This window comes from Bos mutus, chromosome 9 (genome assembly GCF_027580195.1).
Source record: "Bos mutus isolate GX-2022 chromosome 9, NWIPB_WYAK_1.1, whole genome shotgun sequence".
NCBI classification, from domain to species: Eukaryota; Metazoa; Chordata; class Mammalia; order Artiodactyla; family Bovidae; genus Bos; species Bos mutus.
The window spans coordinates 39,718,271-39,737,867 of NC_091625.1; the positions used below are offsets into that span (position 1 = coordinate 39,718,271).

Below are 19,597 nucleotides of genomic sequence, written 5' to 3' on the forward strand. Positions count from 1 at the left end.
AACTGTTATATCCCAGAGATTGCCATTCTCACTAAGGCCTTGAAAAATGTACTCTAAATCTCCCTTTACTGGGCATTCCACACTTTCACTACTGAGGGCCCAGATTCAATCCCTGGTTAGGGAACTAAGGTCCTGCATGCCACAGAGCATGGCAAAAAAAAAACACCAAACCTAAATTTGCCTTTGCCTGTTTCCCGCTTATTTGGGTCTCATTTACTGCAGCTACCTTCTGTAAATGCACAGACATTATTTTTTCTAAGTCACCAATGACCTTCTGATTGTCTCTAAGTTGCCTCTTCTCAGCTTGCATTCTGCTGTTCCTGAAGACCATCTTTTCCTTTTTAAGCTCTTAGCTTCTAGAAGCCTATGCTACCTTTGTTTTCTTACCTTGGATGCTCCTTCACTAGTTCTTTTATTGGCTCTTGTTCTTCTACCCTTTATTCCTCTCAGCATTATTTTTTTTTCTTATTAAAAATACTTCTTCTCTAATTACAAATACCAAAACATACAAAGTCAAACATTATGGAAATATATAATATAGTAGAAAATAACAATCTCTCCAAACCCTGCCATCAGAGATTGAACAGGACACACATATATCAGTTCAGTTCAGGCGCTCAGTTGCATCTGACTCTTTGCAACCCCATGGACTGCAGCACGCCAGGCTTCCCTGTCCATCACCAACTCCCGGAGTTTACTCATACTCATGTCCATTGAGTCGGTGATGCCAGCCAACTATCTCATCCTCTGTCGTCCCCTTCTCCTCCTGCCTTCGATCTTTCCCAGTATCAGGGTCTTTTCAAATGAGTCAGTTCGTCGCATCGAGTGGCCAAAGTATTGGAGTTTCAGCTTCAGCATCAGTCCTTCCAATGAATGTTCAGGGTTGATTTCCTTTAGGATGGACTGGTTGGATTTCCTTGCAGTCTAAGAGATTCTCAAAAGTCTTCTCCAGCAGCACAGTTCAAAAGCATCAATTCTTCGGCACTCAGCTTTCTTCACAGTCCAACTCTCACATCCATACATGACCACAGGAAAAACCATAGTCTTGACTAGACGGACCTTTGTTAGCAAAGTAATGTCTCTGCTTTTGAATATGCTATCTAGGTTGGTCATAACTTTCCTTCCAAGGAGTAAGTGTCTTCTAATTTCATGGCTGCAGTCACCATCTGCAGTGATTTTGGTATCCAGAAAAATAAAGTGTGACACTGTTTCCACTGTTTCTCTATTTCCCATGAAATGATGGGACCAGATGCCATGATCTTCATTTTCTGAGTGTTGAGCTTTAAGCCAATTTTTTCACTCTCCACTTTCACTTTCATCAAGAGGCTTTTTAGTTCCTCTTCACTTTCTGCCATAGGGTGGTGTCATCTGCATATCTGAGGTTATTGATATTTCTCCCAGCAATCTTGATTCCAGCTTGTACTTCTTCCAGCCCAGCGTTTCTCATGATGTACTCTGCATAGAAGTTAAATAAGCAGGGTGACAATATACAGCCTTGATATACTCCTTTTCCTTTTTGGAACCCGTCTGTTGTTCCATGTCCAGTTCAAACTGTTGCTTCCTGACCTGCATACAGGTTTCTAAGGAGGCAGGTCAGGGGGTCTGGTATACCCGTCTCTTTCAGACTTATCCACAGTTTATTGTGATCACACAGTCAAAGGCTTTGGCATAATAAAGCAGAAGTAGATGTTTTTCTGGAACTCTCTTGCTTTTTCTATGATCCAGTGGATGTTGGCAATTTGATCTCTGGTTCCTCTGCCTTTTCTAAAACCAGCTTGAACATCTGGAAGCTCACGGTTCACATACTGTTGAAGCCTGGCTTGGAGAATTTTGAGCATTACTCTATTAGTGTTTGAGATGAGTGAGATTGTGTGGTGGTTTGAGCCTTTTTTTTTGGCATTGCCTTTCTTTGGGATTGGAATGAAAACTGACCAGTCCTGTGGCCATGAGTTTTCCAAATTTGCTGGCATGCTGAGTGCAGCACTTTCACAGCATCATCTTTCAGGATTTGGAATAGCTCAACTGGAATTCCATCACCTCCACTAGCTTTGTTCGTAGTGATGCTTCTAAGGCCCACTTGACTTTGCGTTCTGGGATGTCTGGCTCTAGGTTAGTGATCACACCATCGAGATTATCTGGGTCATGAAGATCTTTTTTGTATAGTTCTTCTGTGTATTCTTGCTACCTCTTCTTAATATCTTCTGCTTCTGTTAGATCCATACCATTTCTGTCCTTTATTGTGCCCATCTCTGCATGAAATGTTCCCTTGGTATCTCTAATTTTCTTGAAGAGCTCTCTATTGTTTTCCTCTATTTCTTTGTACTGATCTCTGAGGAATGCTTTCTTATCTCTCCTTGCTATTCTTTGGAACTCTGCATTTCAGATGGGTACATCTTTCCTTTTCTCCTTTGCTTTTTGCTTCTCTTCTTTTCACAGCTATTTGTAAGGCCTCCTCAGACAGCCATTTTGCTTTTTTGCATTTCTTTTTCTTGGGGATGGTCTTGATCCCTGTCTCCTGTACAATGTCACGAACCTCCATCCATAGTTCTTCAGGCACTCTGTCTATCAGATCTAATCCCTGGAATCTATTTCTTACTTCCACTGTATAATTTTAAGGGATTTGATTTAGGTCATACTTGGTCTAGTGGTTTTCCCTACTTTCTTCAGTTCAGTTCAGTTGTTCAGTCATGTCTGACTCTTTACAACCCCATAGACTGCAGCATGCCAGGCCTCTCTGTCCATCGCCAACTCCTGGAGTTTACTCAGATTCATGTCCATTGAGTCGGTGATGCCATCCACCATCTCATCCTCTGTTGTCCCTCTCCTCCCACCTTCAATCCTTCCCAGCATTAGGGTCTTTTCAAATGATTCAACTCTTCACATCATATGGCCAAAGTATTGGAGTTAGTTTCAGCATCAGTCCTTCAAATGAATATTTAGGACTGATTTCCTTTAGGATGGACTGGTTGTATCTCCTTGCAGTCCAAATGACTCTTTAAGAGTCCTCCAACACCACAGTTCAAAAGCATCAATTTTTTGGCACTCAGCTTGCTTTATAGTCTGACTCTCACATCCATACATGACTATTGGAAAAACCACAGTTTTGACTATTTAAGTCTGAATTTAGCAATAAGGAGTTCATGATCTGAGCCACAGTCAGCTCCAAATCTTGTTTTTGCTGACTATAGAGCTTCTCCATCTTTGGCTGCAAAGAATGTAATCAGTCTGATTTCGGTATTGACCATCTGGTGATGTCCATGTGAAGAGTCTTCTCTTATGTTGTTGGAAGAGAGTGTTTGCTATGACCCGTTCTCTTGGCAAAACTCTTATTAGCCTTTGCCCTGCTTCATTCTGTATTCCAAGGCCAAATTTGCCTGTTACTCCAGATGTTTCTTGACTTCCTACTTTTGCATTCCAGTCCCCTAGGACATCTTTTTTTGGTGTTCTAGAAGGTCTTGTAGGTCTTAATAGAACTGTTCAACTTCAGCTTCTTCTGCGTTACTGGTCGGGGCATAGACTTGGATTACTGTTATATTGAATGGTTTGCCTTGGAAATGAACAGAGATCATTCTGTCGTTTTTGAGACTGCAGCCAAGTACTTTGCTTTGGACTCTTGTTGACTGTGATGGCTACTTCATTTCTTCTAAGGGATTCTTGCCCACAGTAATAGATATAATGGGCATCTGAGTTAAATTCATCCATTCCAGTTTTTAGTTCGCTGATTCCTAAAATGTCGACATCACTCTTGCCATCTCCTGTTTGACCAGTTCCAATTTGCCTTGATTCATGGACCTAACATTCCAGGTTCCTATGCAATATTGCTCTTTACACACACACATAATAAATCATGCAATTTGTAAAAATTATGGATAAGACAGAAAGATAACAAAATGATGCTTATTCTAGTTATGTAAAACCTAGTCTTTCCACGTCCCCACATTGTGATGGGCAGCTCCCTCTAACCTTTGCCTTACCCCTTCTCTGCTGCTCTTCTCACATGGACTCCAACCACATTGACCCTTTTGCTTTTTCTCCAGTTAGCCAGCCTGCCAGCTCACCAGTGTTTTTCCTGACTGCTCCAAACAACCATGACCTTGGCCTACTGGTAATCTTACTGCAGCCCTCATAACTTTCAGAGCACAGGCCAGACGTGGTCAAGAACCTATCCAGTTCTGGTACCGAAATGACTTGTGCCAAAGCAGAACCATTGGGAAGAGCAGGCCAGCCCTCCCTCGGGCTTCCTTCTGTTTAGAATCATCAGTGCCGTATCACTCTATTCTGCCCAGTACCCACTGTCCTCCCTGGTGTGTCTGCAGTTCACCCGTCTTCAGGCATTGAACTGCTCTTCCCTTATTACTGCACTTCTGTCAGGTCTTATCCCAAATATGACCTTCTCATGGAAGTATTGTCTAAGTAATTTAAAAGAATGCTTGCTAAGTCACTTCAGTCGTGTCCGACTCTGTGTGACCCCATAGACAGCAGCCCACCAGGCTCTCCCATCCCTGGGATTCTCCCCATCCCTGGTGTTCTCCACCCCAGAACACTGGAGTGGGTTGCCATTTCCTTCTCCAATGCATGAAAGTCAAAAGTGAAAGTGAAGTCGCTCAGTCGTGTCTGACCCTCAGCGACCCCATGGACTGCAGCCTTCCAGGCTCCTCCATCCATGGGATTTTCCAGGCAAGAGTACTGGAGTGGGGTGCCATTGCCTTCTCCGAAAGAATGCTTAAGTAATGTTAAAAATAACACCCTTCTAACCCACTGTCATCAGTACCTTATCCCTATTCCTTTACTTTTTGTCTGTATTATCTTAGTGTATGATAAACACAAAAAGAATATTCGACAGATTTGTATGTACCTTATTACATGGTGAAACAGTCGAGAGCCTATCACTTAACCCAGTAACTGGAACATTACCAATAGCTTGTTTCTGTTTTATCTTTTCCCCCTTATCCTGTCCCGCTTCCTCCCAAGAAGTAACAAAACATCCTGAATTTGGAACCTATCATACACCCCTTCAAAAGTAATAGGTTTATCACATTTGTATATATGCCTAGACAGTACATTTTTAAGCTATTTTTAGCTTTGCTTGGTTTTAAGTTTTATGAAAATGGCATCCTGCTATATATAGTCTTCTGAAATGTGCTTTTTTCCCTTCAACATAGTGCTTCCAAGATCTGAACATTTTTTACCTTTATTTGTAATTCAGTGATTTTCACTGCTATTTTTAAAATTCATTGTGTGACTCTATCACATTTAATTTCTCCATTTTCCTATTAGGTAGAAATTTGGGTTGTGTCCAGATTTTTTTTTTCTTTTTTGAGGATTACAAAATGCACTATGGATATTCTTTAGTGTATCTAAAAAGGGAATTACTCAATTGAAGGGTATGCAATTGTTCAGTTTTGCAAGATGATGCCAAATTGTTTTCCAAAGAAGTTGTACCAGTTTATTCTCCCACCAGCAGTATACTGGAATTTCCCCTGACCTATTTCCTACTCAACTGTTCTTAATTGTTAACCAGTCTGCTAGGTATAATAAAATGGTGTCTCAATAGGATTTTCATTTGCATTTCCCCCATTATTGATACGGTGTGGCATCTTTTCATATGCTTAGTGGTTAAACTGTTTTCTTCTTTTTTAAAATTCCTGTGCAGACATGTTGTCCATTTTTCCCTTATGTTGTTTTTCATCTTGATTTGTAGAAGTTCTTTATTCTGGATACTAAACCTTTGTGGCTGATCCATGTTGCAAATAGTTCTGCCTGTTTGTCTTTTTATTTTCCTGATCTTTGGTGATTGGAAGTTGCTTTAATTGCCAAGTTTATCAGTCCTTCCTTTTATGGTTATTCTTTGTGTCTTGTTTAAGATATTCTTCCCTACTTTAGGGTCAGAAAGATATACTCCAGGTTTTTATTTCCTTCAGTTTTAAAGTTTTGTTTTTCACATTTAATTCCTTAATCCTCCTGAAATTACTGTATATATGGTATGAGGTGAGGATTTGTTTTACTTACTTTTTCCCCATTTGGATAACTTGCTATGCCAGCACTGTTTATTGATTAATTCTTCCATTCGCCACTGATCTGAGGTTCTTATTCTCTCAGTTCTCCATTCTCTCCCATTGATCAGTCTTATCTATCTCTGTAATTAAAACATAATGTTTTAATTACGATAGCTTTAAAATAAATCATGAGCCAGATTCTTCTCTTCATCCCCTCCTTCTAATACCTTGTGAATCTCTTGGCTATTCTTAGCTGTTTGCTCTTCCACATACATTTTAAAATCAGGCTTTCAAGTCCCGCAAGGAAACTCTGATGGAATTTTGATGGAAATTGTATTGAATATATAGATAAGTATGGGAAGAATTGATGTCTTTACTATATTGAGTCTTCTTATGTATAAACATGAGCTCTTAATTTATTTAGAACTTCTTAATGTCATTTAAGATAAGGTTTCAAGGTGTTCTATATAAAAATCGTATAAATCATTTGATATATTTATTCCTAGGCATCTTACAGGTTTTTGTTTTGTTTTTGCTATAGAAATGCTGCTTTTGAAAAACTGTATCTCCTACCTTTTTTTTCATGACATATAGAAGTACAGTTGACTTGTTCATACTGTTCAAGTAGCCATATCTCCTGTTAAACTTTTTTACTATTGCTAATAATTTGTCTGTAAATACTTTGGGCTTTCTATGTAGATAATTATATGACCTGAAAATAACAGTAGTTTTGTTTCTGCCTTTCTAATGCATATGTCTTTAACTATTGTTTTATAGTACTGGACTTATGTTGATTTCAAAAAAAAGCTGAAAGTAAAAGGCTATTAAAAGGTATAGCACACAAACTGCTAAAAGAATCAACTACAGTAGTGTTATATAAAATAGCTTTTAAGACAAGAGCATTATTAAGAGTGGGCTTCCCTGGCAGCTCAGTTGGTAAAGAATCTGCCTGCATTGTGGGAGACCCAGGTTTGATCCCTGGGTTGGGAAGATCCTCTGGAGAAGGGAATGGCAACCCACTCTAGTATTCTTGCTGGAGAATTCCATGGACAGAAGTCAGCCATAAAACTAGATGCAGAAATCTCTTGTATTCTCCTTATTATTTTTCCACGGTACTGATCAATACTGATGTACTGTATATTTGTTATTATCCTTTTTTCCCCACTGGAATATAAGCTCATGAGGTTAAGGATTTTGCCTGGTTTTGTGTAGTATGATATCTCTAGGATCTAAATTACTGCTAGATGCTCAGTCGGTATTTGTTGAATGAATGACTATGGAGGGTAGAGAAAGTGGTGCAAAAAAAACAATGCCAAATCTTGAGCTTTTACCTTGAAATGCTCTTATATGTTCCCCCATGACTGTTGTCACAAGTTAACTTTTCCCCAGTTGTAGTCCACTTCCGACTGGCTTCTGTCTTTACTTCGTGGTCCATCTGTCTTTTCCAGTTCATCCTTCATAATACTACCAGAATTTTTTTTTCCTAAATATTGATCTGATTATCTCAGTGTCTTGTCTCAGCTCAGCCTATAGAATAAATTGTAGTTTCTCTAATGTGACATTTATTTCTTCACTGAGCTTTCTATGCTCTAGTCACATCATACCACTTATAGGCTCTTCAGCATGCTATGTCTGTGGGTTTTCTTTGTGACTGTGCTCTTAACTTTTGGGTTCTCTGAGCCTGAAAGTCATTCTTTTGTTTATGCTTATCAAAATCTTAGTCATTCTTAAATTCATCTAAAGTCATTTCCTTCCTAAAGACTACCCTGATATTCACTGAGAAGAATCATCTAATCCCAGCAATTTCTTTTGCTGTTTTGGCACTTTCTGTAATCTGCCCTGTACTCTAAAAAGTTATCTCTCTTTCCCTACTAGCTATTAAGCTCTTTGAAGATAACGCTTCATGTTTTATTTTTCTTTGTTTCCCGAAAGTCTGCAATATAGTGTTTTATACATAATGGAGCTTTGATAAATAGTTGTCAGACTTATTTTGAAGGTTTGGTTTTTGTCTTATGCTGTTTTTCTCTTTCTGCTAACTAATCATGTCTCATGTCTTCAATTATCACACTCCAGTGACAATAAACTTCAAATCTGAATCTTCCTATTTCCACTGTCCAGACTAGTGCGACCAGGCCTCTGACACAACTCCATGTGTCATCTTCTCTTTCTTGTTCCCCCTCCCAAATCAGTACCTCTCATAAATTTCCTATCACAAAGACACCATTCTTCCAGTCACATGACCTCAAAACCTTGGTGAAATCTTTATCACCCTTTGTCTTCTGCCTTCAACTAGTCAGTAAGTCCTGTTAATTTCTCCTTTAAAATGATCCTCAGCTCCATAACTCCGTCTTCATTTCCGCTGAGCAGTCCTTGGGTGGAGCCCTTATGACCCATACCCAGTTCTGACACCTCCCCCTTTCCTGTGCTTCCTTGGTGGCTCAGCTGGTAAAGAATCCGTCTGCAATGCAGGAGACCCTGGTTCAATCCCTGGGTTGGGAAGATCCCCTGGAGAAGGAAAAGGCTACCCACTCCAGGACTCTGGCCTGGAGAATCCCATGCGCTGTATAGTCCATAGGGTCACAAAGAGTCGGACATGACTAAGCGACTTTCACTCATACTTCCTGTAATCTCGCCACCTGTAATATAAAGATCAGATTACTTCACCTGGCGTTTAAGACAATGCAGGGTCTAGGTTCATTCTGCTGCCTATGACATTTGTCCTCTGCTTTCTCTCAAGTCAGACTTCTTACTTTCTCCCAAGCTTATGTCATTACCTTTCATGTGCTCTACTGTGCTAGCTCCTGCTCATTTTTCAGGATCTGGATAATGGACATCACCCCTGCCCCCCACCTTTAGTAAACATTTCCCTTAACAATGGAAACTAATCATTTCCTCCCTGTTCATTTTTATTTTTAGTGCTTATTGTTTTCATTGAGACTTTAAAAAGAGCCAGCAGATTGGAAGAGATCTTAAAAGTAATCTAGTTTAACCTCTAACCCAAGACCTCAGTCTTCTTTATAATTCATAATTAGCATTAGCTTCTAGTATTACACAAAGCTTCTGATATTTCTATTTATATAGTGAACATCTGGAAGTTAGGAATTTGGTTTCATGTGCTTTTATTTTTCCCTTTAGTTCTTAGTATGGTTCACTGTCCTGGAAGATACTAAAAATATATTCATTGATTGAATAAATGAATCATAAATTTTCTCTTCAGAGAATTTACAGAGGACGCTTACTTGCCCAAAAGCCTCTCTGCCTTCAACTAGTCACAAAATCCTGTTAATTTCTCCTTTAAAATGTTACTCAAATGTCTACAAATAAGAATGACTTTTTAAAAAGTCTTAAAAGATGGTGGATACATTTTCAGCCTACCCTTTTCTTTATATGGCTCTGTATTAGCCTTGACTTTTATTTTCTTTCTTCTTGAGATTATACTTGGAATTTCACTTTTGCATGAACTATAAGGTATATGAATTTTAATGGAGTCTGTTGAATGTTGACCATGTTTTCCTACAGTAGTTCAGAACTATTTAGCAAGAAATATTCCACTTGACTCATTTAAATGAAGGTAATTATCTATTGTGGCTGGGAATTTATATAAAAATTTTCAACCACAAAAGCCCTTTGTTGTGGGCAGTAATAGAACAGCTTATAATTTGTAAAGGTTTAAAAATTATTACTAGTCATTACTTCTGAGGGGTAAATAGAAATGATAGCTTTAATTCCTTTGTGATTATTTGTATGATACAATTTTGAAAATAAGATGTTTCTACAGCAAGGATGTTTTTGGAAAGTTAGTGCTAACTTCAAGTATGTCAAATGCTTAATGTAGAGGGTACTTGCTATTCAATTATAGTTTTGATGAAAATCCAAAAGTGACATTTTCATATTATAAGAACTTTTTTCCATTTTAGAGCATGTCAAAAGAATATAGTAATTTGAATGCTCTATTTTTATTTCTAGAAACCAGCAAATATCCTAGTAATGGGAGAAGGTCCTGAGAGGGGGAGAGTCAAAATAGGTAGGTAATTATTTCTAAAATACCTTATTAAGAAACTAAAGTGACTGCAAAGATGGTTTCCCTTTTTAATACTCTTATTTAAGGAATTTTAAAATTAATTCCTCATAATATTCATAGACAAGATGTTGGGAAATGTAGGTAGTTTATAAAATCCCTCAGATTTATTCCCAAAATAAGGTTCTATAATTCTAAGCTGAGGCAAGCAAAAATTCATTCCCATCCAATACTCCAAGCATGTGTTTCTGCTACTATTACTGTAATGCTACTATTACAGTCACTCTAAACATAATCCCGTGAATCTTACTTTTGTCTCAGCTTTACCAAATGTTGTTTCCCGGAGTCCATCCTTCCCACCCTGACCCTGATTTATACACACAGATCCTCCCAGACACCTCCCTGCCCTCCCCTCTCCCTGCTGCATGTCTTGTGCCAGGTACCAACATATCTTTTCCAAATGAATATATATGTGTATAGACTCTCACTTGCCAGTCTTAGATTAAGGCACTGGCAGAAGTCTTGTTTCTGTACTAAAAATTTCTCTGCAACCTTGAAAGTTCTAAAAGAAACTGGTATCATTTATACCTGTGACATATTTGGGGAGAAAATAAGCTGAGAAATGCTTTATTCTAAATTTTTTTATAATAGAACTTACATTTATTCAGTGTTCAGTGCTTTTAAGAAAGATTTTAGAGTAAATTTTATCAAGCTGCTTTCTTTGCTATTAGAATTTATCGTGCTAGAAATGATCCAGAATTGTGCTAGCTTTGCCTGCTGCAAATTCATTCTGTCCTGCCCCAACCAAGCACGCCCTGCTGCCTGGTCTTCTGCTTCTTCCGTTAATTCACTAGCCCAATTCCTGAAGAAGCTGTTCTAAACCAACTTTTCTTTCTTTAACCTCTACTCTGAGTTTGAGATTGAATCATAAAAAAATTCTGTTGATGTTAAGAACCGAGTGTCTGCTTTCTTTCCCTCTCATCCCCTTTCTACCCTTCCTCACTGGTTTCTGTTTCACCCTCACACTTTTATCGAGTACCAAGTTTTTGCTGGTCACTTGGGAAGTAAAGGATGGTCCTCCTGTGGGGGACACTAAAATGGACACTTTGGTATGCCATCTCATTTGTTTTACACAGCCACCCTCCGGTAGGTACTGCAGATAAGTAAAGCTGGATTTACAGAGGGGGCAGCTTACTCGGCCTTTCAAAGGAGGGACTTGAATTCCAAGTCTGGGGGTTCTTTCACAAAACATTGCTGCCTAGTGATAGCAAAGCTATCTGGTATGACCTGACTGACCACCTTTTGTCAGCACAGCTCTGCCTTTGAAGCAGCCTCAGAAGCAGTCTGTTTCTCCTCAGTCCTATCCCTGTCCTTCTAGCTTCTAAATACCTTCCTGCTGTACTTTAGTCCTTCTAATTACAGTTTTTCCGTTCTTTCCTTCTCAAGTTTCTCCTCTTCACCTTTAAACACTCATAATCCAATTTTAACATAAATTTTCTCATATCCATTTTGTTTTCTTTACCATTTGTTCAATTTTTCCCCCTTGTTCCTCTACTTCTAAAATCATTTACATATTAGTTTCATGTACCCTAATCTGTTATTATGTTATTTTTTTTTTCCTGACATCAATTCTGTTCCTCTATTGAAACTGCTGTCTACAAGGCTACCTCTGGTCTTTATCTTACCACGTCAGTAGCCTGTGTTTAGTCTCCATTTTCCTTTTTACTGCCTTGTCATTTGTTCTTCTAGCTAGTCTGGTGGTGTGAGTATCTTTATTTTGGTCTCTGTGACATCACATAATTCTGTTTTTCTATTACTTTTGCTGTGACTTCTGCATTTTATTCATTCTTATCTCTTATTCCTACTAACCTTGTTTCAAGACACCCTAGGCACTGGCTCGAGACATGGCCTTCCTCTACAGTTACTTCTTTAGGTAATTGATAAGTTATGGCCTTAAAATTTTGGGTTTTATGAAAATGATTTTAAGATCTGGATCTCAAATTCTGTTCTCTCACTCTAACTCTCTATTTGGATGTCTTGGTGGCAACCTATATTCCATTAATTCCAAACCAAATTCATCATCCTCATCTTATACTCTCCAATGCTGTCATCATATTTATCCCAGTCTTCTCCTTAGTCTCCCAAGTAGCTCTGCTACTCAACATGAATTCTGCATTCTAGCCAGGCCAGTTAGTTGCCTTATTGTTAAGAATTTAGGATTATAATTCTACCCAAGATTAGAGAGAAAGTCAGGGTTAAAAGTAAACAACAATTAGTATTAAAGGTCTGGTGGACAGTTACAGTTAACCTAGTTGATTAAATTGATTTTCTATTTTGTTTTACTAGCACCTTATTTTTTCAAACAGTAATGCTTTGACATCTATGCTTAGCACTTTAATATAGCTCTCTTTTGATTGAAAGAAAAAGCATAGTTGACTGAAAACACATCGTGCCCTCCCTGTACCAGAGGCTTCCACTCCCAGCACCGGGACCCGCGGGCCTCTCCTAAAATGCTCGTTGCCTTCTTTACTGTTCACAGTGGTTCCTCCTTCAGAAGCCAGCTCGCGTTCCACTTTCCATATAGTCCACTTCTGCAAATGTTTATCAGACATTGTTCCAGATAAAACCATGGAGACACAATCTCTTGCTGCAATAAGACTCTTTGAGTCTAAGAGAAACCAGTAGCAACTTTCCTTTTAGTCTTACAGTACTTACCCTTTTTATCTACTCTATGAATGAAAAGTCATCTCACCTTTATGTAAGCTCCTTGAATGTAGACGTTGCCTTCTGCTGCTTTTCTGTCGATACTAATCAGCACCCACACCACAATTTTACTACCTCTGTTGAACTGAATAATTTAACTCATATCCAACTTTAGGAAAATAGGTGTTAGTAACATTTAGGCTAGTTACATTTAGTCTAAATTACTAATCATTTGAAAAATGGTTTGAAACTCCTTTGAAGTTCATACAATAGATGGGAATTATTTTAAAGAGTATTGTTTCTCTGGGCTTGATTTCATTTTTCAGTGAATTGATGTGGCTTACATAAAGCTAAGAAGGTAGAGAATAAGGGGAGAAATATTGGCTTTAGCCTTTACTTAAAAATAGGAGCTTTTCAATGGAGGGAAGAGTATTCCATCATATTACTTTGCCATCAACAACAGTCAACATCTGTTCAGTATATAAAGCAGTGCTTTGAGGTAGGTGTAATATTGGTAGACTGGTTTTGACTATTTTTGTTTGCTATAGGGAATTTTGGTTTAAAAAGTGTAGGCATCAGCACAGGCATCCTTGGATAGCTTTATTTTTTAAGACCTATGTTCTCCAAAGCATTCTCAGAAAGTTCTGTAAATTAGTCAAACTCTAAAGAAATAAAATCACTGTAAATTAAAAGTTTAATGCATATCATAGCCTATTGGTTCTAGATTAAATGATACTCTATAGTTGCAACTTTAATGTACTACTCGTGCACTGTATGATACACGAGGGACCATTATACAATCAGAATATACTGTATGTATCACCTACTTCAAATTATAGAGGCTTATATTTGTGATTTTTTTTACCTTTGTGACATGCAATTATCGTATGTATAATTCGTTGTATATCAGATCCATGGTTAAGAACATAGCTGCTAAATTATAACATGGTTTTTGCTTGAGTAGTGGCATTTTTACTTCCTATCCCTGTGACTTTGGGCAAGTCATGGAACTGCTTTGGGCCTTAGATTCTTCATCACAGAAGTGGGGGTAGGAGGAGAATACTTATTAAACCAGCATTCTTATAAGGATTAAATGAAGCGATAAATGATGTATATGAAAATCATTTGTAAGCTCTGAAATGCTTTATAGATATATATTCTTTAGGAAATCTTAAGAAAATTAGATAGTAACCAGTACCTTATTATATCAATAGTAATAATCTTTTTACTACTTTTGTAGACCTCTAATATTTAAATTAGTTAGCTTTGATATAGAGCTTTGTTAAATGCTGAGTTGTAACAAATTCTTTTACATATTCTATATATGTTCTTGAACACATGTATGTGATGTTCTGGTAACTATACAACAGCTGGCTCTCTGGGGGAAAAAAAGTCACCCCAGTTTATAGCATGCACTGTTTTTTGTGATGTAAATACTCCCACCATAGCCAATTTCAAGCCACAAACATGACATTACTGAACACTGTGTTGGGAAGATACTTAAAACAGCTCTCCTGAGTCCATAAAAGCCAACTCCAGCACAGGTTGAACTAAGATAGACTCAAGATTTTAGATATATAGGCATACAGAAGTCATAATCATGAAAACTTTTAGACTTTATTTTAAAAACATACATAAATATTATTCTGTCTCTGAAAGCCAGGAATCTGGAACTAGACCTGGATTTTTATTCTGACTCTCTACTTACTAATTCTGTGACTTTGGACAAGGCAGAGTATCTCTAAACCCTCAGTCTCTTCATCAGTCAAATAGGCACAATAACAGTATCTCCCTCAGAAGGGGAGACCTGGTGCTGGTACAGACCACAGGTTGGAAAGGATTGCTTTGTAAGGTTAGTGGCTCTTGTCATCATGGTTATAATAGCGTGCCACACTGAGTTCTTATTAATTGATTTTATTTTTTAGCTGACATGGGCTTTGCCAGATTATTCAATTCTCCTCTAAAGCCACTAGCAGACTTGGATCCTGTAGTTGTGACTTTCTGGTATCGGGCTCCAGAACTTTTGCTTGGTGCAAGGCATTATACAAAGGCCATTGGTAAGTTAGTGTGAAATGGTTTACTTGTAATTGGTAAGTATTATATCATTATTGTATGATACTGCATTTATGATAAATACTAAATGGCATAATAAAGCTGCTTTGTAAAAGCCACTTTGTATGGCTTTGTAAAAGTCCTGTTGTCATTATATGCCCAGATTTTATATTCTTGTAGCTCTGGATTTTCAGCTGTTTAGGAGAATATGATTCTTTTTTTTTTTTTTTAAAGAAAGCATTTTCTTTTTTTAATTATTTATTTTTAATTGGAGGGTAATTGCTTTACAATGTTGTGTTGGTTTCTGCTGTGCAACAGTGTGAATCAGCCATCAGTATACATGTATCTCCTCCCTCTTGGGCCTAAAAGAAAGCATTTGCTTTCAGAGAATACAAGTGTCTGATCTTGTTATGTTGCCTAGAAATGATAAAATGCAGATTTTGTTTTGCACCTACCTACTATTGATCAGAAGAACTGGAGAGAGGTTTAGAATTTTCTTCACAAAAAGAAAAACAGAAAAACTGAAGTAGTGTAGTTACTGGAGGGAGCCCCTGCTATTTGGGAAAAAGTTAATCAGTCAGTCCTTTCCTAAGCAAGAAACAATATGACTAATCCTTTTCTCTTGCCATTATAGTTATCAGAATGGCAGTTTCTCCATTAAGGTAGGAAATAGAACCTGGGTAGACTAGCTGTGCTCAGCATCTTGCCATCTCACCAAGCGTAAACGCTGAACAAGAAAACCTGTTAAAAACACAATCTGTAGGATTTAAAGTCTGCTTCAGAACAGAGGCGTCAGAGATTTCGCTGCCTGGCCCTGTAGTGTCCTCACAGGGCCCAGCTGCCAACTGAGGGAGTCGGGAAGAGAGAGCTGCCCTCAAACCTAGGTACTGCTTTAAAAGAGGTGAAAAGAGAAGACAGGGAGGGAGGAAGTGGGGCCATTAATGTGAAGGCCTAGTTCTGTAAGGTACCTACATTTTGCTCAATGTGTTTCTTTAAAGTTTCCATTTCTTGAATTCTCTTTACTTGTATTAGACTAATTTTGACTGCATTTAGCTCCTTTGGTCAAGTTCTATTTGATAAAGACACTTAAATTATAAAATTATTAAAAATAGACAAGCACAATCCTTTCTCTGTTAAGCTTATGAAAAATCTGAAAAGAGCTATCAAAGAGTTATCAAGGAAGTTCTCACATTTGAAGAGATCAGACTCATAATTAACCTCTTCATGGATAGAAACGGAAACAAAAATTAAAATATGGTAATGTCCTCATTCATCAGGAGGTCTGATTTCTACAAAACTTAGATACCCAGGACACATTTATACTTCCTTTGTCTAGGGATTGAGACACTAGCACAGTGTGGAATATTGTTAATTCTTCATAAGTACTACTGAAGGATTTTGTTAAATTAGTGAAAAAGACTATGAGTGGCCACAGCACCATAAGGAAAACCATATGTGTTTGATAGTAGAGGCATGTGAGACTGACCTCAGACCCATCCCCTGGCAGCTGAGCCTGTAGTAATAAGACCCCTGACCAGAGGCTGTCACCGTTACAAGCCAAGGGCAGTGGCAGCTGTCTGTGAAGGTGGGAGAACTTTTTTTGATACGAAAAGTAAATGGAAGGGATAGAGCAGGGGTCCCCAACCTCTGGGCCGTGGACTGATACCTCCTGTCAGATCAGCGGTGGCATTAGATTAGAAATAAAGTAAGCCAGAAAGAAAAACACCAATACAGTATAATAACACATATATATGGAATTTAGAAAGATGGTAACGATAACCCTGTATGCGAGACAGCAAAAGAGACACAGATGTATAGAACAGTCTTTTGGACTCTGTGGGAGAGGGTGAGGGTGGGATGATTTGGGAGAATGGCATTGAAACATGTATATTATCATATGTGAAACAAATCGCCAGTCCAGGTTCTATGCATGATACAGGCTGCTCGGAGCTGGTGCACTGGGATGACCCAGAGGGATGGGATGGGGAGGGAGGAGGGAGGGGGGTTCAGGATGGGGAACATGTTTATACCCATGGTGGATTCATGTCAATGTATGGCAAAACCAATACAATATTGTAATTAGCCTCCAATTAAAATAAATTTATATTTAAAAAAGAAAGTGCATAATAAATGTAATGCGCTTGGATTATCCCATCTCTGGTCCATGGAAAAATCGTCTTCCACAAAACTGGTCCCTGGTGCCAAAAAGGTTGGGGACCACTGGGAGAGAGCAGTTCTTAAAATAAGCCTGACTCTGTTTCCATTCCAGTGGGTGCACTGAGGGGCTTTATTTTTGAGACATTTACCATTATGGTTGCTTCTTCTGGTATTAGTTCTCTCTCTTGAGAACAATAAAATCTAGACAATCTCAGAAGGTACCAGAGGCTAGGAAGGGGCCAAAAGTTAAGACAGAGAAAAGGGGAGTGCTAGCTGGGAGCAACAGTTGGTGCTTTAGAACAGGGCTGGTGGTGAGATAATGCCAGGCACAGGGTGGGAGTACAGGATGTGATAACAGCAGAACCTCCCGTGCGCTGGGTTCTTACCTAGCACTGTGCAGTCTGTGTCAGAAGGGAGACTCCAGGAAGAAAAGGAAGACTCAGCCAGAAACCTTGTTAAACAAAATGACGCCCCACCAAAGAATGTCTCACTTTCAGAGATTGCTAGCAAACCCACAGCCTGTGTCTAACATGTCCCTCTGGTGATTCTGCTGTGTGTGGTCCCCACACTTTGAGAAGTATAGTTCTATGAATATTTTCTGATTAACTGCTCTACTGTTGTAATAAAAAATAGATGTGAGTTTTGGAAATAAAGGTAATTGGGTATGAACTGGAAACCAACTATATTTCTAATTTCCTCAGGGTAAGGAGAACTGAAATTGAATTTTAACCAGCTTGTGACTTACTAGCTCAGTAAAAATGAGACTTAGCAATTAAAGATAAAAACCTAATCACTGATTTCTAATTTTAGTCATCCCAATTATTTATTCTGGATAGAAGTGAGGAAAAAAGATAGAAAAATAATAATCCCCACATTAGTTAGCTTATGTATTCATAGCAGACATAAATATACAGTTACTCATTCTTAGAATTCTGTGTACCTGGTTCATATCAGAAATGAGTATTATTTCTATTCAGAGCATATAAAAGAGAGTTTTTTGGCATCAGTGAAAATTTATGAAATGAGATTTAGCCCAGGAGGTGAGTGGTGGTGGTTTTGGTATGTGTGAGACACACACACACACGGGGAGTGGGGCAGGGGGAGGCAGGGAGGAGAGGGGAGAGGAAGAGAGAGAAAAGTACAAGTCATTGATAAAGGAAAGAGCTGAGAAATGGGTATAGATGGTGCTGGAGCCAGGTGATCATTTAAAATTAGATGCTAATATGAGGCAAGACACCCTAGAATTTAATACTGCCCGCTACATTGAGGTTCCTCCTCTTAGCGGTTCTTCAGGAAATCTAGATACAGGCCCCTGTCCTTGATTAGAAGGCAAACCAGAAACTGTGTGGCCAGCAACATACAGTAGTTGTCTCCATTGACTGCATAGTAGAGGCAGCTTCAGGAAGACTTGGGACAGTCAGAGGCTGCCATATCAGGGCCAAGGGGACAGCCAACATGACATGGCAGAGAAAAAAATGACAAAGTAGACACTGAACAGTATTATTATTCTCCTCTTTAGTGATGGATTTTCATAATGAGGATGATTAAGTTATATTTTATAGCCTCTTAAGATGGCAGGTAATAATGTAATAAAAATGGTTATTGAAAGGATATATTCCCATTATCCGGAAGGCTAACTTGTGTGGAAGGAGACCATTCCTGAATGGAGTCAGATACATGAGACATTACTATATATGTAATAGTAGAATGTAGAATAGTAGAATGGGATTGCTATGTTTAGAAGACTTCTAAACACTGTACTTTTCTATGCTATCCCATAGTCTCTGTGTTATTAACTTTAAAAATACTTACTAAGTGGCATTAAGTGGGAAAGTATGAATATACATCTCACAAAAATTAATTCACATGTACATTTGGCAAAGCATTATAAATATTACAGTCTTAGAATCTAGATTAAAACTATAGTTTTTCAATGTGTAAAATCCAAGTAGAATCATCTTTACCTGGTTATTTGAAGTAGTTAATAAAACTCTGAAAGATGCCTCAGTGTATCTTGGCATGGTGGAGTTGGGGCAGCATCTAAGTGAGTATGTTCAGATTACTTCTCTTTACTGGTGTTATGTAGTACTTGTATATACTTGTATTTATCAGCTTCTAGAAATGGCAGCCCACTCCAGTATTCTTGCCTAGAGAATCCTGTGGACAGAGGAGCCTGGTGGGCTGCTGTCTATGGGGTCACACAGAATCGGACATGACTGAAGTGACTTAGCACGCATGCACGTATTGGAGAAGGAAATGGCAACCCACTCCAGTATTCTTGCCTGGAGAATCCCAGGGATGGAGGAGCCTGGTGGGCTGCCATCTGTGAGGTCGTACAGAGTCAGACACGACTGAAGCGACTTAGCAGCAGCAGCAGATCTTACCACTTCTTGAAAAAACTGTAGGTGGTATCTTTCAGACAAAAGTTGAGCTTTTCCAAATTATTTTGTGTAATCTGTACCATCTAGACCGACAACTCAAAAATTCTAGTCGTTATGTATTTGATTGCTTTAAAGAAACATATCACCATACCTGATCATATTATTTTATTCTATCACATCTTGAGTGTTATGCCTTGTATTAGATTATCAGTTGAATGCTTCAGCAATTAAATTATTAATAGTGGTTAGAAAGGCTTTTGTCTAAAGGTAAAGAAAACTTATTGCTTGCT

The 19,597-nt window shown here is 38.4% G+C and overlaps 1 protein-coding gene across 4 annotated transcripts in view; it reads left to right on the plus strand.

Moving 5' to 3' along the window:
• Positions 1-19,597, plus strand: part of CDK19 (cyclin dependent kinase 19) — a 169,944-nt gene that overhangs the window by 134,861 nt on the left and 15,486 nt on the right. For all 4 annotated transcript variants that reach the window (XM_070376467.1, XM_005890225.3, XM_070376468.1 and 1 more), the window contains 2 exons: positions 9,963-10,020; positions 14,643-14,774. In XM_070376467.1, the coding sequence (XP_070232568.1) occupies positions 9,963-10,020; positions 14,643-14,774 (190 nt within the window). The remainder of the gene's footprint in view (positions 1-9,962; positions 10,021-14,642; positions 14,775-19,597) is intronic.